The sequence below is a fragment of the Dichomitus squalens genome (genome assembly GCF_000275845.1).
Source record: "Dichomitus squalens LYAD-421 SS1 unplaced genomic scaffold DICSQscaffold_21, whole genome shotgun sequence".
In the NCBI taxonomy this organism is placed as follows: Eukaryota; Fungi; Basidiomycota; class Agaricomycetes; order Polyporales; family Polyporaceae; genus Dichomitus; species Dichomitus squalens.
The window spans coordinates 219,002-239,338 of record NW_006766903.1 but is presented as its reverse complement, the minus strand read 5'-3'; the positions used below and the strand labels follow the sequence as shown (position 1 = coordinate 239,338).

At 53.7% G+C, this 20,337-nt stretch overlaps 6 protein-coding genes across 6 annotated transcripts in view; 3 read left to right on the top strand and 3 right to left on the bottom strand.

Moving 5' to 3' along the window:
• The window catches only part of DICSQDRAFT_63350 (glycoside hydrolase), a gene marked incomplete at both ends in the record, with an annotated part of 2,596 nt that extends 1,172 nt beyond the window's left edge, over positions 1 to 1,424 (top strand). The window contains 3 exons of the mRNA XM_007366911.1: positions 611 to 760; positions 844 to 1,240; positions 1,308 to 1,424. Of these exons, the coding sequence (XP_007366973.1) occupies positions 611 to 760; positions 844 to 1,240; positions 1,308 to 1,424 (664 nt within the window). The remainder of the gene's footprint in view (positions 1 to 610; positions 761 to 843; positions 1,241 to 1,307) is intronic.
• Positions 1,425 to 2,875: 1,451 nt separating this feature from the next.
• DICSQDRAFT_171254 (uncharacterized protein) lies at positions 2,876 to 5,722 on the top strand (the record flags this gene model as incomplete). The annotated part of the gene is made up of 2 exons (XM_007366910.1): positions 2,876 to 4,806; positions 5,581 to 5,722. The coding sequence occupies 2 exons, from the start codon at positions 2,876 to 2,878 to the stop codon at positions 5,720 to 5,722; spliced, it is 2,073 nt and encodes a 690-aa protein (XP_007366972.1).
• Positions 5,723 to 7,108: 1,386 nt separating this feature from the next.
• Positions 7,109 to 8,094, top strand: DICSQDRAFT_147965 (uncharacterized protein; the record flags this gene model as incomplete). Its single annotated transcript, XM_007366909.1, has 5 exons — positions 7,109 to 7,132; positions 7,187 to 7,290; positions 7,349 to 7,448; positions 7,521 to 7,704; positions 7,763 to 8,094. The coding sequence occupies 5 exons, from the start codon at positions 7,109 to 7,111 to the stop codon at positions 8,092 to 8,094; spliced, it is 744 nt and encodes a 247-aa protein (XP_007366971.1).
• A 1,171-nt stretch (positions 8,095 to 9,265) lies between these two features.
• On the bottom strand, positions 9,266 to 11,451 carry DICSQDRAFT_63386 (uncharacterized protein; the record flags this gene model as incomplete). The annotated part of the gene is made up of 2 exons (XM_007366908.1): positions 9,266 to 9,603; positions 11,301 to 11,451. 2 exons carry the CDS (start codon positions 11,449 to 11,451, stop codon positions 9,266 to 9,268), a joined length of 489 nt encoding a protein of 162 aa, XP_007366970.1.
• Positions 11,452 to 12,956: 1,505 nt separating this feature from the next.
• DICSQDRAFT_107686 (uncharacterized protein) lies at positions 12,957 to 13,773 on the bottom strand (the record flags this gene model as incomplete). The annotated part of the gene is made up of 2 exons (XM_007366907.1): positions 12,957 to 13,505; positions 13,570 to 13,773. The coding sequence occupies 2 exons, from the start codon at positions 13,771 to 13,773 to the stop codon at positions 12,957 to 12,959; spliced, it is 753 nt and encodes a 250-aa protein (XP_007366969.1).
• A 562-nt stretch (positions 13,774 to 14,335) lies between these two features.
• Positions 14,336 to 15,996, bottom strand: DICSQDRAFT_162091 (uncharacterized protein). The gene is made up of 7 exons (XM_007366906.1): positions 15,889 to 15,996; positions 15,673 to 15,834; positions 15,462 to 15,620; positions 15,332 to 15,410; positions 15,145 to 15,273; positions 14,865 to 15,070; positions 14,336 to 14,800 (listed from the first exon to the last, which is right to left on the bottom strand). The coding sequence occupies exons 1-7, from the start codon at positions 15,925 to 15,927 to the stop codon at positions 14,534 to 14,536; spliced, it is 1,041 nt and encodes a 346-aa protein (XP_007366968.1). The 5' UTR covers positions 15,928 to 15,996; the 3' UTR covers positions 14,336 to 14,533.
• Positions 15,997 to 20,337: the final 4,341 nt, after the last annotated feature.

Below are 20,337 nucleotides of genomic sequence, written 5' to 3'. Positions count from 1 at the left end.
ATAGGTTAAGGGCTCGCAGCCCAGGATCCTCGTCCCCTCGCCCTTCGGGAGCTCGCGCTCCTCGAGCTTTCGTTTTTTGCCCGCTGGTTGGTGCACACCACGTCGTTCACGGTGTTGCCCAATGGGGACCACCAGCTCCTTTCTTCGGCGATCCGCTCGCCACCCCTCCGGGCATCCGTGCCCTCGCCACTCGCCACTCCTCCGGGCAGCTCGCTGCGCCCTCTCGTCGTTCCGCCTGCCCTCCGGGGCCTCTTACGCGGTGATCCGCTCACTGCTTCCTCCCCAACCCGGCCCCCCGCCTGGCCGCATCATGCTCACTCCATCCCTTCTCCTCGGGCCGGCCCGCCCTCCCTCGATGAATCCGCTCGCCATCACTCCTCCTTGGGCCCGGGCCCCGGTGCCGGCCCCCGTTTGGGTGCAATCACTTCCCTTTGGGCCGATCCTCACGCTCAGCCTCCCGAGCCTCCGGCTCTCCGCTTCACTCTCCTTCCTGGCTTGAGCTCGGCCCACCGGTTGGGCGAGAGAGCGGTGGCGACACGGACTCGGTGGTCCCGCGCAGCTTCCGTAGCGCGCGCCCAATACCATCGTTTTCCGTCCTGCCTGAGTATAGCGTGCATAGACTGCAGTACATCGTCAACCACGTGCACAAAACGCTCGGCAAGCCGTGGAAGGAGCTTAGCGACTATATCATTGGGTTCGAAGCGGAGAACGAGGCGATGATCGGCAAGGGCGAGGCATACATCCAGGCGCACACCTCCTGGTACGTTCATCTCGGTTCCGCATGGGTACTGGAACTTTTTCAATGGGTCGGACACACGTTGACATTGCTTCCTCGACTCACAGGCAGTGCGACCGCGCGGCGACGATCAAGTCCGCGCTTGGCTCCAACTCGGGCACCCTCGTTTTCACCGGTGGCGAGTCGTGGGTGTCCGAATCGGTCCAGTCCGCGTGGCTCCAGTGCTCAGGCATTGACGTCATCTCGCTGCACGCGTACGGCGTGGGCGACTTCGCGACGTCGAACTTGCAGACGTATGTCAACATGGCGAAGAGCGCGGGCAAGCGCATGATCATGGAAGAGTGGGGCGCGTGCTACTTCTCGACGGAGAACAACAACTGCCCGCAGGGCGACGTGCTCGACACAAACACGCGCAACAGCAATATCGAGACGTGGGCCGCTCAGATTAACGTTGCGGGGTTGTCGTGGCTCTATTGGCAGGTGCTGCCGAACAACGATCCCCATGTACGTCTTCCACACCCAAACTGTAGCTGGGTGTAATCCTCAGCTGATGTCATGCGACATCATACAGGAGAGTTATGACTACGAGATCGGCATAGGCGAGGCTTCTTGGAGCACCCTGCAGGCTGCTGCCGAGAATGCCTACTCGACCACCGGCGCATACGACTTCTCGGGGTATCTTCCCTGAACGCATCATATCAGAATGTCAGGTCTAGAATGCTTGTTGAGACCTCGGACCCTATCCCACACTTGTGTACTAGTGGTGATCTCCTGAGGCTGTGTACGCTGTACATGCGGGACCCAGAACTGATGCCTTCCAGGTTTCGGTTAGAGTATCAGGTTGGGAAACTAAATTTCAATTCAGAAAGCACCAATTTCGTCGAACGTTCATCACCCTGCCTCCCAGGTTGAAAGCGAGCAGGGTGTCACGGCGTAGCGTCAACCTCATCGAAACCTCATGCTCGTTCACAGCGAGTACCACACATGCAGTATCGTACAAACTCATGGTGCACACCAAGAACCCGGCCAGGGGGCCCGAAAGCAGCGACATCTTCGTCATGCTACCTATACTGAATCCTACATTGAATCAACAGCGATGATGCATGCACCACGTATCCGCGCCTAGACAGCCCTTCCTGATCACCAATTGTACCGAAGGTACGTTCGATCCATGTCTTACGATTATGCCTATAGTGCCGCTGAATCGGGTCCTCAGAGATGGTCCACGTGAAGTCTTGAGCTTGTGCGGCACTAGACTCAGCTTCTCCGGGCCGCGTTGCCTTTTCTTGTTCCGGGAGCAACCCTTGACAAAATTGTCATCTTCTACAAGTACTTCCCCGAATACCTCAAGAATGGCGCCCATTAGATACCCGCGCGCGGGCAAAGTTATGCCAGAGCTCCTTCACATCGATTTGATAACGCACAAACGCGCACATCGCCCTGCATCCTGTACGTGTGGATCAGAAGGGCGGGAATTGACAACGAATTGATGGCATGTGCTGAGAAGCATAGCATTGCGGATTGCAAGGTGCACATTTCGGCGCCGTGTTCCTCAACTAGATCATCAGATGCTCATCTCGTCAAACTCGCGTTCAACACGAAGCTCAAGGCTCTCCTCTTCGTATAATATAGGAGACGCTACCACAACGTCTTCAGCATGTCGCCGACCTTGTTTGCATAGGGTCGTAGCAATTCGCTTCCCACAAGCCTTAGTCGCACCCACCGCTAGGCCCCATCGATGAACAAGATCCATCTCATTCATGTCCGCATGACACATTGTACATAGAGAAATGACTTAATATTGTACTCGAAGCATGACGAGTCCTCGCTACATTGGCGCGTGAGGTGCGTGCGGGGTGCAAGTCTGATTACGACTCACTGGACAAACCCTTCACCCAGGAGCCTACCGGGGGCGGATGCTCAGTCTCACGGCCACTTCGGAGCTCGATCAGCATGCATGGCGGATTTGCCCACCACGCCAACGTCACAAGCATGCCTAGCGGATGCAGCGCCTTAAAGCTACGCCCGATCATGCTTCCCGGCTGATCTTGTCGACCCGCACTGTTCAGCATCGTTCTCTTACATCGGTGACGACCTTCCTACTTGCTATACTGCCTCCCTTTCTGCTCTATCGTCACCATGCCTACCATCCCGCCAATCTCACTATCTCCCCTCACCGAGCTCTCCGCTCGCGCTCGGCATATCATACCAGATCCCCTCTCGAAAACCAAGTTTACGCTGGACTCGTCTGGGGTCGCGGGCTTCTTTGGAGGAGATAGCGCGGTCTCGGGAATGGCGACCGTCAACCTGATCCCCAGCCGTCGGTGGGGCGGGTGGTACAACACTCCGGGGAGCTACGAGATCGCTAAGCAGTACGGACAGCTCGCGGGGTCGAAGTACTGGAATGGCCTCTTTCCAGGAGGAAACGACGATCCCGCGAAATTATTCGAGCTCGATGGCAAGCTGGGACCGAAATTCATCGCGGCACATTCTGGATCTCACTTCCCCCAAACCGGACACCTCGCCTATCTCGTCTTCAGCTATGCCTCCAAGCTGCAGCCTCTCTACAAATCTAAGGTCGGTAGAGCCACCACGGATTCCAGCGTTACCATCATCGACCTGCACCATGTGCCTCCCGTGAGTGTCCGCCCGACACTCCCTTCGCGCCGGTCCGTCTACTTTGCTTTGATTCCTATCATAACAAGTGTCGGAACGTGCGTTCTCTGCGCTCTCGTTGGCGACTGGTTCTGCTTCGGCAGTATCGCACTGGGAATAATTGCGAATGGGCTCGCATGCCTCATCATCGGCTCTGGACAGCTCACGTTCACCCATCACACACCCGCAGAAGACGCCCCACCTGGCGATGGCGTTCTCAGCGGCGTAGGCGGCCTTGTCGTACTGCTTGGTGAGGAAGGGGCTGTCAACTGCATCACTCGCGGGCGTTACCACCTTCGGTACGGAGGAGGATGCGGGGCACCCAGCTCCATGACGACCAATGGGAGTGCGGTAGAGAGCATGAGCGTCGCGGCAGGATTTCGAGCCGGAGTTCAGCCTCCTGAACATACCGCACCTCCAGCTGCAGGAGAAATCCAATCTCTCGCCAGGGGCAAGGCGCAGACTAGACGCGACTCGATACCAGTTATGAGCACGGCGTGGGCTCCTACAGTCGGAGGTGAGCGGACGAGCAGTGCCACGATGTTGCGCCTCTCTCCTTATGGGGGACTGGTACCAGACACAGACCACCTCGACGCACCAGCGAGCGTTGCCGAGTCGGCTACAAGCATGCTGCGCGACGAGGCGGAGACCCGTCCCGCGCTCCCAACATCCACGCCGTTCAGTCTACCAATGACCGGGAGCCAAACAACTATCGACTGTCCCCCGCAGCCCTCGACCTCGACCGCAGTACCTCCTCCCGCGCCGACTGAGCCGCCTCTCTGTGATCAGTTTCTCCTGCCTAGTCAGGGTCTGGTCGGACCATGCTCCTTCCTCCTCATGATACAGTTCCTTGTTCAGCTCTTGCTTATTCCCCAGGGTACGCTCTTCGGACAGGTCATGTTCGTCGGCACTGTCGTGTTCTCGTGGGGGTATAACTCCTACCTATCGAGCATCGATAGGGAGGGAATCCAGACCGACGTTCTTTTTCAAATCATGAAACTCAGTGCCGGCGACGAGCAGTCCGAACATATCAGCAAAATCCAGCTGCGATGTTGGACGGCCACTGTCGTCTGTGCCTGCCTCGCCCTACAGAGGACGCCGGAAAAGCCGATCAACGACCTGCGCAAGCTACTGGATGAGCTACTCCCCGATTCCAAGGTCTGGAGATTGTGGAAGGACGTCATCGCATGGAAGCTCACTACTTCCCGTACAATTCACCTGGAGGATGCAGACTGGAACCGGAGTCCCCGCTTTGCTAAGAGGAAACAGCGCCTGGACAGTAGCGAGAAGAAGCTGCTGAGTACTATCTTGGCGGACGCAAAGGAGGCTAATGACGAATGGGAAACGTTCGAGAGGGAAAGAGAGCAGAGGCGATATACCGGGGCGCCTGGCCGTCGCTCCTTCCCCGAGCCTTAGTGCGTCAGGGCCCGGGTTCCATAGGTAAGTAGCGGCACTGTCACGTTTGACCTCTTTGTTTGACTTTGTATCATTTCAGCACGGAAACAGGACGTGTTCTGCTTTAGATGTGCACACGTCTCGAAGCCTGTTGCGCTTGTGACACTGATGCGCTGAGCCGCAGCCTAGGCCATCAGTAGGCCGTCACGGACCTAACACGTAGGTTTGTTGCGATTGTGCGATGATCATTCTAGCATCGATCCATCTACACCTTCTCGAGTATATCTATATTCGTAAATTATTACCGTGAATGATATCGTGTTATCGAAGTCACGGTCCCGCCACCACCGCACACGTTTCCCTTGTCGTGCAAAAGTTCGTGGTCTCATCGCTGAAGGGTTGGAGGGAACACCGCCGACGCCGCGTCCGCTCCGCGCACCCCTTGCATCATCCGGGACCTTCGGACCTAGCTCCTGGTGAAGGCTGGCAACCGTATGGTACGTCAGGAGGCCCTCAGGGATTCGCACCCCTGTATAGTCGTAGTACTTCTCCTGTGAGTACCCGACAGCATCTGTGGCTCCTCATGGGGCAGACGCACTGATTGTATTCCCAGCATCCACAGTCTCATCAGATGCGCTGATCTAGCACGGCTCTCAACCCACCATACCTATACTCGACGACAATTCCTGTCGCTCGCTGTCCTCCGCAGCCTTGAGCTCAGCCTGCCTATCCTCCGCCCCGCCTCATCGGTCATAGGTTACCTGAACGAGCACGCTAACGATATTAATATCAAGCGGCACCCTCAAGTGTCGCTCCGTGGACGGTCGCCTTCGCATTGCAGGTGGCCCATATGGCGGAGATACGACGTCTATCGCCGAGCGGCAGAGCTTCAAGGACAAATTCTCCCCACCGTATCAGACGTACCCGTCTGCATGAGACGTTCCCCCCGGCAGCGTGATTGACTCCAATGCGCAAGGTGATAGAAGGACAAGCGAGCGGGTGGGCTCTAGTCATATATGCATGTTGCGCATCATTGTGCACTGTCACGTACTACCTTCTTTTCTCAATGGTATCACAATCAGTATCCTACTGGCGAGCGTTCGATGGCTTGTTGAATTTGTGTGCTTTGATATTTGTGACAAGGCACCATCATAGCGAACAAGCCGGATGATGAGCTTGGCGAAGCCTTCGACAAGGTACGCCAACGTAATTCAAGCTCAAGGCGTGCTGTACAAGCTTACTACACACACTGGGGTAACGTACTAGTAGACCAGGCGGGCCGAGGTATCCAGTTATACGGCGACGGATGTGGAAGCGCCTCCAATGGGACACGCTCCTTGTCATCCGGGAAGTGCGCCAGTATCCCCAGAGACAGCCCGTGAAGGGGGCCCACTCGACATAGATGAGTGTTTGCAGACTGGATAGCATCAAGCTGAGGTATTGAACCCTAAGTTGGGATCATTCTGCAGGTGTCGCCTGACTTTGAAATGGTCGCACGCTCGACATGTACGGCCACACTGAGGATCACAATTTCTAGATATTGCCACTGCATTTTGGGCCCTTCCTTTTACTGATCATCAGGATTTCAACTCAACTGTTCTCATCGTGGGCACAATAGTGCCACGTAAGATCAGTGCGCGGCGGATGCCGGTGTGCACTAGGAGCCGTTGTAAGTCGAAGCTGCTGACCTAGTAGTTGCCTTGCCCACGAAAACATATCCCCACTCTACTCCCCTTTCACCAGCTCCCTCTTTGTGTCGAAAGCTCTCCCGTGATGCCAGTGACCCTCCAAATTGCAAAGCACGATGCGAATGTTATTGCTCTTGCTGGCTATAAGCAAGGCCGGTCGGAAGACGCTGTGGAAAATTTCCTGAAACAATCCTGTTACAAGCAGTGGAAGGAAAGCGGGGAGGTTCTTCAGTCATCCGTGACGAACTCTGCGCTCCCAACTTTGAAACCGGAGACGAACGGGTTTGTTCATACGGTCGTTGAGGCCCATGGAAGACACCATCACCTCAAGATTCGGTCAGTACGACAGCATATCGCTGATGTTCAGGGCACGTATGCTGACCAAACCTGACTCATCTGCAGGCCAGACGACGTCTGGATTGCAATCCTTTCACAGCTCAGTTTCTAGTAAGTTTTACCGTTTCATACACAATCTGAATGTCACGATCTGCATTCAACTACCGTTCACTCAAGTGTCAATAAGCACGCCGATGAGCTGCGGGAATATTTCGTCGCGCACGAGGGAAAGAAGGAGCTTTGGGTCTATGCAGTCGGCACCCGTTACACGGTTGATTTTGGAAGATTGGCCAGACAGATGTCTGATCAGATTCATCAGCATGTACGTCTGCATGAGACCAACTTGTGGCATGCTGGTGACAGTTCACATCCGCAGGTTGTCGACAAGACCTTGGTCGAATGGATTCTCCCTGATTTTATAACGTCGTCGGCAAATGATACCACAATCTGCTCCATTCTCCTCATGACAACACTGCAGGCGTGGGTTTATCAGTCTTCGCGTGACACCACGCAGCTGACTCATGTTTCCGGCTGGCAGATACTTCTCCTATGGGGCGAGGATAACCTGTGGCATTCCTTCGGTTACTCTCGAAGGAGAGAAGGCTGACTGGGAGAGGCTGTACAAGCGCCTTGACCGTGTCCAAGAGCTGGGAGAGGAGCCCTAACAATGGGCGGCCATGCTTCGCCCTATTCTGCGCCGTATTGTGGAGGCGTTTGACGGAAAGCCTGACATACCTTTCTGGGAGCACGTCGTGAGCCAGAACAACCGGATCTGTGGTCTGGACCTGCTTTCCGGATGGATCACAGCGTTCTGTGTGTGGGATCAGGACGGGAAATGGCTAGTCCGCTCTCGGCTGGCCGGCCCTCAGTCTTCGAGAAGCACAGTAAATCCAGGTAAGTGACTTGATGCCTTCAGACACCGGCGATATGGCTCACGGCTGCTCGGTACAAGATGACTACACTCTTGACGGCATATCGTACTTTGAACTTGATATGAAGCGCATCCCCCACGGATATGGCGATGTCGATGTCCTGGTCGACGACAACGGACAGACGTTCGACTGCAAGATGGTTTCGGGTCACGTTGCGGCGACGATCACGAAGTCAAGTGACGACGATGGAGCATACGACACTCTCAGCCCTGCGCCCCAGTGGTTTCTGTATGTCAAAGGGGAGAAGCCGCGGAGGGGATATGAAGAAGAGAGGGCAGACACAATGAAAAGGTTATTTGAACTCAGCAAGTTGCCATTGGGCCAGTATCAAGCGGGCTCCGGAGGTGCATGAGTCTGCGGAGAGATGGTTGTGGATCAAGAATGGGATTTGCCGTGTTGATCTTGGCTATCTGCCATACACTGGGACACTACATTGGTGAGCTGGTCAGATGGAACATGATGTACTTGGGCTCTAGTACCGTAGGCGATGGATCATAAGCAAACGATGTGTGTGGGCTTTGCGGACGGCGGACGCTCGGAGAAGCCCGATATGCCGCTCGACCTTGCTGACGTGTCGGCTAATGGGAGAGTGGCTTTGAGCGTCTGACTGTGGGCGCTCGATGTTCTATGCCACGCCCTCAACCTCAATGGCGTGCGCGCGACGGGACGATCTCAAACTCAGGCTGCCTCCGAGTCGCTGCGCGTCCGCGGCCAGTAGCGCACCAACTATGCACATTGATCAAGCGCGTCTTTACGATGACGCCAGCGAGGGCTGCAGGATCCGTGCATTGCGCAAGAGTATGCGACAGAAGTTTATCCTCCATGACATCGAAGAGAGCGACTTGGGGCGTGCCTCGTGCTGTGTCAGGGGCGAGGCGAGCGAGGGATGGGGGGTGTGGAGGAGGTTGCCAGTGAGATTTGTGAATGAACTGAAGGAGCTGTGGGATGACGTTTGAGGATGAGAGTGATCCGGAGGCAGATACTTGAAGTTTGACAGATAGTATGGTAGGTAGTGCACCCATAGCTACGAGAAATAATGTCCATAGGAATCAAAGTCATATCAGGAAATGTGAACTGATTGTCGTAACAAGGCGTAGAATGAGGTGAGATCAGGAATCAATATGATGATGACTTGAAGGATTCATACAATTCACTCACGCCTCATTCCGTTACACATCTGGAACCAATGGCGAGTGCGCATCCACCTTCCACCCTTCGACGACTATTCCTAGTATCTCCGGGAGCCTGTTCCACGCATCCCTTATTCCGCTCATGTTTCTCCCCAGCAGATCTTCCCTGCACTTCAAGCATAACTGGCCGACGTCGTAATGCGAGTTGATGAAGTTTCGGTAGTCGAATAAGAGGGGACATGATGTAGGAATCTCCGAGGTTTGCCTCACGTCTCCTTGCATCGTAGAGCGGCATGGCGGAGAGCGGCATTGAGGGCTCGGCTCTTTAAAGATCTGTATAAAGCGCATGTGGCCTGCGACGGCGAGGTGTACCTGTGCGTTGAAGCACAACTTCTAGTCTTCTCTAGACAGGTATTCCACTTCGCCATCGTCCCGTCTCCACCCGTCAAGGACGTCTCCTCCGTATTGACAGCAATCGTATAGCGCAAGGGGTAAGAGTGCGGAGGTTTGTGTCAGTTGGGCGAGATTGACGGCACCAATCGCATGGACAGGTGAGATCTTCACATCGCACTCCGTAGGATCTAATTCGAGCTCCAGGTATCGAGAGAAATCCTTGGTGTAACGAGCGTCCTGGAGAGCGCGGAGAGATCTGTCGAGAACGTCCTGCACGCCATACTTGTGAGCAAGACGAACGAGTGCGGAGACCTGGTCGAAGGAGTACTGTGGCTCCTCTGCACGGCGTTGGAAGCTGTGACTGTATCAGAACACACCACATTCTCGCATGCGCAAAATACCCACAGCATGAGGGAAGGTGGTATGAGAACCGCAAGGAAATGTGCCAGCGCCATGGGCGCCGGGTCGTAAATGGGTATGATGGGACACTCATCGAGGGTCTCATCCTCTCGTGCACTTGCATCAGCGAACATGTTTTTGAGAACGCTAGACCTCCGGGAGAGGATTCCCGCAAAGACTTTGAACCCAACGGTCCGACCTTCTGCGAGAAGGATGATGTTCCCGTCGTCGAACCAGAAGTACTCGTGATGCTCAAAGCTTATGTGGTCGAGCGATGGTCCTGGATGAGACTCGTTTTCCGAGGCAGGTTTGTTGGAGAACATTCAGAATAGATATGAAGCCGCTAGTCGAGGATGTTGGCTACCGCAGCAGCCATGTCTGCATCTAAAGGCGTCAATCCATCCGAGAAGCAAGGTTCTTCCCAGCACGTGTCCCTCCAGTATCTTCACACATACCGCGGCCGAGCGTGCATAGAAGTAGAGCTGGTTGATGTGACGTTCACATCAACCTCAGAAGAAGACGATTTTGAATGCATATTGACTGTGGCAATAGACATCAATTCGACAATAAACGGACGGCTTTGATGTTTATAGGGTGTTCTTCGAGCATTGGATCTGCAAGGCAACATATACGAGTGCCTAACTATACTATTCCAAACAGGACGCGAGTCATATGAAACCAAGCTGGAATACAGCTTTTCAAACGACCTGTAGTCAGCTCGTTAATGTCTAGACGGAGTGCTTCACACTCACTCAGCCGAGAGCTACTCCGGCGGCGCACCGTTCCAGTCTGGAACTACGATCCCAAAGATTTCGGGTAGCCTCTTCCATATCTTCTCCCTCTCTGCATCACTTCGCTTCTTCAGCTCCTTTCCGCACTCCGAGCAGACATTGCGGGCTTTAATGATCGCCGGTATGTCGCTCTTGTAATCCGCCAGGGCGGTCAATGGACGGAGGGGGATGGACCAGGTGTCTCGCGCGACCGAAGAGATGAATTCGCGTAGCCGGGGAGGACAGTCGTGGTGGGTCTTGCAGTTCTGGCTCCGCGCGTCGAAGATCTTGATGAACCGCTTGTACCCTTCCACCGCCAGGCGCTCCCGTGCCATGAAACATAGCTTCGCATCTGCGACCGAGAGGTACTCCACCTCGCCATCGTCCCTCGTCCACCCATCAAGTAGCTTCTCCCCCATGCGACAACAGTCGTACAAGGCGACAGGCAGGATAGACGTAGTGCCTGTCAGTCTAGCGAGGTTGACAACACCTATGGCATGGACAAGCTTGATATCGATGTCGCCGCCTTTTGTTCCTTCCTCGATGTAGAGATCTGAGCTATTGGTGTAGTAAGACTGACGGAGACAGAATATAGCCTGATCCTGTACTGCCTGGACGCCGTACTTGTGCGCGAGGCGGACCATGGCGGATATTTGATCGAAGGAGTACTTTGGATCCCCCTCCCGACGGCAGAAGCTGAAGCTACTCAAAATTGTTAGCTAGATACTTCATGTGAAAAACAAGAGTCACTACTTACAGCTTGTTGGGGGTAGGTATGAACACCGCGAGGAAATGGGCCCATTCTTGGGGCGTTTCGGAAAGGGTGACGATGGGGCACCCATCATGGATGTCATCCTTGCTTGCACTCGACGACGCAAGCATATCTGAGAATACGGTGGAGTTTATAGCAAGGAGACCTCGATAGATCTTGAACCCCACATCTCGAGCGACGAGGATGATGTTCCCATCGTCGAACCAGAACCGCTCATGAGGTCTGAAGTTGAGGGTCGGAGACATTATGCCGTTAGATATGTTCTCAGAGGAGTCCACGTCTCTCATATAGCTGATTCAGACGATGTGGTGGAAGGCAACTGGGTGTGATATGGTAGTGTTCTGTCGCCAAGGAAGAATAGCGTATCGATGCTATACGATACGGTGGCCACGTTCTAGCTGCGTGTGCCAACACGTTTTCCATCCTTGTTTGGAGTTGGCTACCGCAGCAGAACAACGAGCGGAGGCTGCGGACCCAGATATCGGGCCGTATAGCGTCTTAACCTCAGTGCAAAAGAATCCTGGTGCGAAGACATAGAAGACACGATGGCTTGACGCGAGTAGGTGATGCGTACTTAAAATGACTGGGCGCATCGAGCGCTAACCCGTTCTTTGAATGACATCATGCAAACGACAAGCCGACTTCAAAGCCAAGTGGACTGCATCAGCGCGGAGCATACTAATCAAAAAAAGACGGTAGGCGTTGACACCATAGTCTCCGTTTCTGTACGGGGTCAAAACTCGGCTCGCGAACAGTCTTTGATCAGGTTGGAAGACGATGCCCGTTCGTCGATGGTATCGTCCCATGAAGTGAGTATCCCGGGATGACAAGTCATAATTTGCTGCCATATCTGTGTCATCAGGTGCAATGCCTCCATGCACAGATCCCGGTTGGCGCAGGATGTGCATGGAGAAGCAATGAAGACTCGGAAGTACATACCGACATACCTCGACGTAGGACGTGCTTGTGATGTGAAGCACTTCTTTACGTCCGATGCGCCTAGTCGTTCTACTGTTCCATTGCAACGCCTCCATCGGTTCATGATGCGACCGTGCAGGTGAAAGCATGCATACGAGATTTCTGGCAATATGGGCAGTGTATCTGTGAGGATTGACGGCACCGACGGTCTGGAAAGGTAAGGGTATAAGGGACTCAGTTCTGCTATATCAATATCAGAATATTTTGTAACTGTAGCAATAAGTCAAGATTGAGAGTGCTTGAGAGGGCTTCCATTTCGATGCCATTGATACGATAGTTGTGGGAGAGATGGGTGTCGCAGTGACTTCATCGAAAGATATCTCCTGACACCTTAGTTAGCTACTGGACTGAGTAAGCACTAGAGCTTAATAATATATACGCAGTTATATTCACATTCTGCCTGTGGTCACGAGTAGTTCGGGGGAGCAGGTAGCGCAGGTCTAGAGGAGCCTAGGACAGATGTACAATGGGGCATTCAACGCGTGCATCGCACTGACAGAGGCGAACAAGTCTGCGAATTCGGTGGATCTGGCGCAGAGTAGACAGCAATAGAAACGGAGCATGGTTCCCGACACGACACCATCCTATAGCTAGAACTTGTAATCGGTCACGGTTGTTGTTCGGGGTGACAGAAACGCACCGAGATGTCTCAGTGAAAGAGCGGGCGGCAAAACTTCATCGATAGCGGAGATAACCGAGCGCATTCGCTCACAGAAGCGCCCGACAGCCTACAGTACTGATGGTGCCAACTCAACAGCATTCCGGTACAAATTCAATAAACCAACGGTATCAGACGGTACGGTGTCCGCCTAGCCCAGTCGTCCCATCGAGGTCCAAACTCTTTTTGCAGCAATCGATCTTCCCTCCTAATTCTCCCAAGCAGTTGACAAATCACCCGCGTCCTCCACCCGATGAACAACGCCCCTGCCGCTCTCCCCGCGATAGTGTCCCACAACCCCGCCTCGGTAAAGTATGAGCCGCCAGTAGTCAACAGCAGAATATTCCCTGCTGTCACCATGGTACTCCCAGTGTAGCTCGGATGACGCACGAACGAGTACGGCCCGTTGGTGATGAGCTCATGCTTCTCCCTCACAGTAATCTCCCAAGTGAAGAACCGTCCGAGGGTGCGGAAGCACCACATGCGAATCAGCCCTCCGGTTACTCCAAGGAGAGACGCTATCGTGCTTGCGACGTTAATGCGTAGTGCAGAGGGTCCTGGGATGGGAAGGAAACGAGAGACGGCCCGACTCCATTCCGACGCCGGGTAGTACTGAGCGAGAAGGACCGCGACTTCGGCAGCGGCGATTCCACACATCATGATCTGGTGTGAGCCCGTTTGAATACTGTCTGCGACAAATGTGAGGCAAAGTAGCAGACAGACGTACCTTAGTGGCCGAGGTGCAGTACTTCAAGATCCACGCAAATCGCGTGGACATGAAGTCCGGCTGAGGCTCCCCTCTGGTCTTCTGCTCTACCGCAGGTGCGGCGCCCCTAGGAGGCGTCATACTCCAGTATGTGCACATGGCGTGTCCTGCTAGCAGAGGGACCTTCAGCAGAGGGGTAGTCAGGAATGGGATGAGAGGCAGCATTGTGCTATGGGACATCGCTTCGCTGCTCAACCGACGCTGTCATGATATAGGACCGTTGGACACTGGGCGCCGTGCTTATTTGACGTCTGGGAGATACAACGGTCGTTATACGCCAGCGCCGCTGTCGGTTGGTCTATGTCTGATTGACTTCCATTCCAACTCCAGAACGCTACACATCGATGGAGACCTTGATTGCCTGATGTGTGATATTGTAGGACCTCATTCCTTCTATGCTATGCATGCAGTTGAAAAGCTAAGGCATACTTTGGACCAACGTGTGTTGCAACGGGCGTCCTCTATCTTGTCAAACTGAAAGGTAGAGAAAAGATCCGACAGTCAACTTGAAATTTCAACCCACGCCTGGACACGCAGAAGAACCTGAGAAACCCTCTGAGGCAGGCGAACTTCCTCTGAAGTCACACGCCTCGGATCGCTCCGCCATCTTGCCAATTGCCATGTAAGTGGGTTGACCAAGAAAATATCGACTAAGCTCCCAAAGCAATCCGCCATGGCACAGTGTAGCGCGCAAAAGTGGGACCATTCCTCCATACATACACAAGTCAACACAGGTACAGACAACTACAGTGGAGACATGCGGCCGTCATCCTTGGCGTAGAGTATATGCTTAACAAGCAACGAAAGGAAATGGACAAATACACCGCAACTAGCTGCCATCGCACATGTACATCACGTACTCTGCATGACAAGTCGAGTCATTCTTCGAGCCCGAGTCCACCCCATCGGACATAGGCTAGAGCGTTCATGGAGTGCTACCATGTCCGCTCTCGATATCCGAATCCTTGGTGACGGCTGCTTCCTTCCGGTCGAATCCCTCGAAGCTCGTCCGATCGTGCGTCCTTGACACGGATACACTGATAGCAAGCGGCCGCAAAGGATAGCCCGCTCCGTTAGGAGGAAGCACTGGAGCAGTCGTGGTAATTCGAGAATCCGCCATGTGTCCCTTCGAGTGCTCGCTCGTAGTATCGTTGAGGCCGACGCGGATGATGATCAGCGTAAATACGATGCCCTGACGTATGCACAGTTCAGCTTGACGTGTGATCATTCCGCAGAACAGAAGGGAATGTACTTACAATGAGAGGTTGCAGGGAGTCAAGGCAGACGTACTGGGCATTTGAGCCGGAGACATACGTGGCAAGCAGGGAGACGAGCGCAGCAGAGTAGATGGCTGCGGATTGGACGATGGTTTCAACTACGCCCCAATGTGTCACAGCTGCGTAGCCTGCGCGGTATCTCCGGACCCTGTAGTTGGACCACATGATGCGTCCAGATATGAGTGCTAGAAACGTTGCAACAGATCAATCTAGAGCGCACGAGACAAACGACATAGGAAGGAAATCGGTGCGCCCTCACTCGTTGTGATTACATTTGTTGTCAAAGAAAGGGAGAAGAACGAAGTTATCCAAGGAACGAGATTGCGTGAAAAGATAGCGCCGGATCCTTTGATCTGCGTCAGCACGACACAGATGCCGTATCCGGCGACTAGGTCGGCAGAAATCTTTAGTCCGCCTTATACCCAGTCATGGCAATGAACGCTTACTTCCGGTGCCAACCAAGAGCGAAAGAGGCAGGACGAGAATCCACGGGTTGCGGTTGAACACAACGTACAACCGATATGTCTATAGATGACCATGAGCTGGTATCAACTGAGAAAGATAGCGGGCACGTACGACAAAGGCGTCCCCTACCAGCGTCTGTGTGATATAGATGGCCGACTTTGCAACGTGCGTTGGGTTACTCAATCGGTTGTAGAAATCGGCAGTACCGGAGGGTGTACCACCATTCGCAATGAAGCCCTCGATTGCCCTTTGGACGTCGAAGCACAGATGCTGCAAACGTTTGGGTCGGGAAAGGAGGTAACGTTACTGACAGGCTACTCACTGCAAGCGCGAGGACGAACATGGTCGTTGCCGTCGCGAACATCCACTTGTGCACTTTGGAACGACCATGGTGCTTCTCACGATACAAGAGAATCCATATTGATATGCTGTACAGCACCGCGAAGGCACCAAAGAGCAGCGACTCGAGAAACAACGCAATGAGCTGCAAGCAACGGAGATAAGCGCATGTTGAATCCTGGGTGTTTGAGTCACGTACTTCAGCTCTCGGCAGAGGGAATGAATCCTCGGCTGACATGTTTGCGGGGGCCAAACGACCTTTGGGAGAGAAGAGGACTTTGGCGCAGGCCTAAGAGACCAGCTCAATCACGTCTATATGGGCCCCATGAGAATAAATCGAGCGCATGGAGACGCCCGACATGTGCGGGACTTATGGCAATACAAAGTTCGCGGCAATGTGCGCGCATCGTTTGATAGAAGCCGTCCAACGCGGTTCTTGATTGGTCCTGACCCATGTGTCTCATGATAAACTTGGTCGAATGCTAGTCAGGAGAAAACGCACCGTGGACCTTGTTTACCCACGACTTCGCTCGGGGACCTTCCTCATGGGAGCAGAGCAAATATAGGGCAGTCGAAGCAGTTATTGCATCCCACAAGAAGCATCGATCCGAGAAGCGCTCGTATTTGTCCAATGTTTATATTCGATCACCTTCGTGGCGTGCGCATCGGCTGATGGGCTCCTTCCCCTCAGATCTTCTGAAGACGTTATTTCGGTGTAACATACTGCCAGCACACCTACTCAAGTCCTCTTGGACTCGGTATGGACAACCGGTAGGAGTGAGGACAAGACGACAATCATCATAGTCCTAGGCAATTGTTCACCTACCTGCATCCCTGTCTCCAACCTGAACTAGGAACTCGTGTGGAAGTACAAGTGCTGCGTTGACTCTGATGAGTCTGCACCCTTGTGCTCATGAAGGACGAGAAGCAACGTCAAGAGTCAAGACGACATCTCGAAGTCAGTGGCATCATGATGTGGTCGGGCGGCGACTCCTTCTCTTCATCGGCTCGGAGTAATTGCAAACTGAAGGCCGCTCCTCCCATTTGTGTGAGACCTCTCACCAGAGATCCGTATGTATCATAGAAGCAACTGGTGGAGAACACCACCTATATCTCGATATGCCCTGCGAAGAAACGCAGGAGAGCCCACTGTACGAGCTAGAGTCGAACGCATGTTCAACCCTGGGGCAAAATTGCGAATGAGTAGAACAAATCTCTGACTGAACATGAGATCGCAGTAGGACTCACAGGGAGTAATCTGACTGAAGTGGGCCGCACGCGGCCCCTGCCTTGCGACCAACGGATGCGTAGTAATTGTATCATCTGGGTCGCAGCAGGATTGCCGTAAGTCTTCCAATTCCATGGGAAACTGCCAGCATCTGATTCTGTTCAGTGTCGAGCAGCTTTGTCGCCCATTTGCTCTTCCCAGTCTAACGTAAAACAAGCACTTCTAGCGCGAATCTCGTTAGCACTGAAGAACATCGCACGACCGGTATGATCAACTCTCCTGCGATAGAGGACCGAAAAATGTCGACTAGAGGTAGTCTGCGCATGATTACGAAGGACCTTTGAGACTGATGACGGAATTCAGGATGTCAATCAAGAGTACCAGGCCGGCGTCGGTCGGTCGCGACCGCCCTGCTTCCGCCAACTACAGAAGAGTCGACACGTACACCCGAGTCGACCGAGATTCCGAGAGATGACGATCGTGCGAGAATGGTAGCCTGGTGACTTACCTAGAACAATCGGCAGCACGACGGAAGCCGGACGTTAAGGTCGATATGGGCAACGACACTGCCTCCAGGGTGCGGAGGTATCGTGCTGAGCGATTGCCGCTGTCATGAAGTGACGCACAGATACCCGGTCCGAGGGGCGTGAGACGATCTTCCCTTCATCTGCCACTGATACATAAGTAATGGGATCCAAGGGTCGCATCGACAGATGCCACTCGGACCTTGCGCAGACGACGCATCCTGTCGCTCTCTAATGCAAAGGGAGATGTCACAGCGACTTTCGAAAGAGCAGCTGGAAGAGATGGACGTAAGGCCCGCTCGGTAGATATATAAGTAGCACGAAGCTCGATACGGGCGGCGCTGCCGTTGCGGCATGCTTCGACGTCTAGAGCATCGACAAGGTTTAGAAGGGGCATTTCTATTCAGAGCATGGCTCAAATCTCGGCCGGTCCTGACAACCCCTTATCTCCTAGCTTTGCTTCTACTGACATGGATGCAATAGAAGAACTGACTGCCGTAAACAGAGAGGACGCACTGACTTCTGACTGTCGCCCAGGCTGTCAGGAAGACTATGCAGGTGCTGTGATCAGATCTGGTAGCGAGAATGCCTGCGGAACACTGGTCTGGCTGTGGTCGAGGAAAGGGATAACGCCAAGACTTGTCGAGGCTTTGCGGACCGTACGTCTGGCGATTCGAATGCTCGCGACTGACAGCCGCGACCCAGGAGCATTTCCTAAAGGGGTTTGTCCTGGAGGACGGCAGGAACAAAAACGCGTAAAGTATAGAGGCCGTACTCACCGGAGCTTCGCCTGGACATGCTTGTGCGATGCATGTCGACAATGGAGACGACGCTCAGGCACGGGTGTCGAGATTCCGACGGCTGCTGCCGAAGAGTCTCTGACCGCGTGCGTGCCGATTGCATGTGAACATCTCGATACCACGACTGTCTGCCAACGTAGAAAGAGCCCGGCTGCATTGTGTTGGACAGAAGTGTCACTGGCTGCTCTTGTGTTGATATAGATTGCCACATACACCCGTCAATATCCAACTCGAGAAATTGAGTAGTAAAGCCGAAGAGTACAGCTATGCGCCCATGCCGAAGGCCAATCAAACAGTCTCAGGATCATTCAGCAATAGACTGGTCTTCGATTGTTCCGCGTGAGGATCCCGTTGCCATCCAAATCGGTGCTGCACTACGGGCACATATGGAAGAGACTCGACGACATAGCACCGATTGGCAGAGTAGGAAGAGCCAAAACCGTGACAAACACCCAGGAACATAGGAGAGGCGCATAAGCACTCACAGGTCTCGCTTTTGGTTTGTCCATCCCCCCCTGCGTTCGACATGAAGTTTGCAGGGCGATTCGCGTGCGCCGACGGTTTGGTAAACGACATCGACGGCGTCTTGTGACACAAGGAGAAAGTCGGGGAAGGAAGGATGTCAGATACACATGGAAACATGCAAGGGAAAAAACTCACGTTTTCTGTCTACACATCCGATGACGCTGCGCTCAAACCTACGCACCGATTCACAATCCTTCCCACACCTTCCCTCTTACGACATATAGTCCCCGTCGCTATCCAGTCACTAGCTGCCAGGATCAGAGTCAAAGAAGCTCGCAAGATTGAACAGCTGATCATTGCGGGATCCAAGAGGTATGAAGTCGAGGGCTCGAGGAACAGCCCGGAATAGCGCTGCGCCGGACGCACCTAGTTCGCTGATACTCGCCGTAGAAGGTTGTTTCTTGCGTAACTCGAGACTGGAGGTGGTTTGAGACATGTTTAGGAGTCGCATGATAGCTAGTGTTGCCGCCAAGCCAGCTAAGCTAAGCTAAGCTGACGAGCTGGATCGCGCTGGATCACCAAGCCGGAGCAAGCTAAGCCGAGATCCGGCTAGCTGGGCGCCAACTCCCTGGCCAGGCCCCAGCCACAGCTTGACTTGCAAGCTCACATTCCAGATATGGCAAGACATTGCATGCGCCGACAGCGAACTGGGCATCATCGTTCCTAGTGTAGTAACAACATGGTATACATGCACAGAACATAACACCATGTATGCATAAGTTCAACATATCTCCCTGAGGAGGTGTGAGCTGCCAAAAAATGTCTGAAGGCCACAACGGAATCACTGAGTATGCATGTCAGAAATAGTCAACACCAGTAATCCAGTGTGAACCTGTAGGCTTATCTATTCGACTAAATAGAGCGACACATTGTTCAACAGTTCAGTAACTGTGTTGGATTACCTTGAAGACTGCATATGTGATGTGGTTCGAACACAGCTGCTAAAGCCATTAAGACAGAAAGCAGGATACACGAGAGTCTATAATCTTGCTCGCCAGCAGCATTGTAGCGCACATTCCCAGGCTGTTCTGTGCCGAGGGTGACTGCTGCCTTTGATATTATGAGGATTACCGCTGTGCTCAAGGCATGACTCGTGAGGAGTCAACACATCCATCCAGGAATTACCAGGCCATACCATGGCAGCCAAGCATCTCGAAGTAATTGAAGTCGCGGCTGTCCCGGGACCTCCCGGTCCTACGAGATACCAACTTTGGTAATTATGACATCATCAATGGAGCTAGCCCGCGAGCTGGCTTGAAAACGAGCTGACGATCAGCTCGTTTCTAGGCGTTTCGGCTTAGCTTAGCTTCTTGCAACAAGCTGGGCGTCTAGTTGACAAGCTGAGCTAGCTGGATAAGCCGGCCCGGCTTGGCGGCAACACTAATGATAGCGAGCTCATGGGTCAGAAAAATAGGCGCGTGTAAAATTCAAACCCTAACCTTGGTCACCGTTTGGCGTCGATTCAACGCCTGTGCAAGGTAGCAAAACAGTGGTGGGCTCTGGCTCCAATTTTTGCGTTGGATGCTGACCAAGGTACCGAGGGTGGCAGGCCGACGTTCAGCCGGAGCCAG

What these genes read in the sequence shown, in the direction of transcription:
- DICSQDRAFT_162091 (XM_007366906.1), bottom strand. Translation starts at nt 15,927, where the DNA reads ATGTCAGCCGAGGATTCATTCCCTCTGCCGAGAGCTGAA. An exon ending in TGTTCGTCCTCGCGCTTGCA is followed by an intron (nt 15,621 to 15,672) that starts GTGAGTAGCCTG and finishes AAACGTTTGCAG; the next exon opens with CATCTGTGCTTCGACGTCCA. An exon ending in TGGTAGGGGACGCCTTTGTC is followed by an intron (nt 15,411 to 15,461) that starts GTACGTGCCCGC and finishes GGTCATCTATAG; the next exon opens with ACATATCGGTTGTACGTTGT.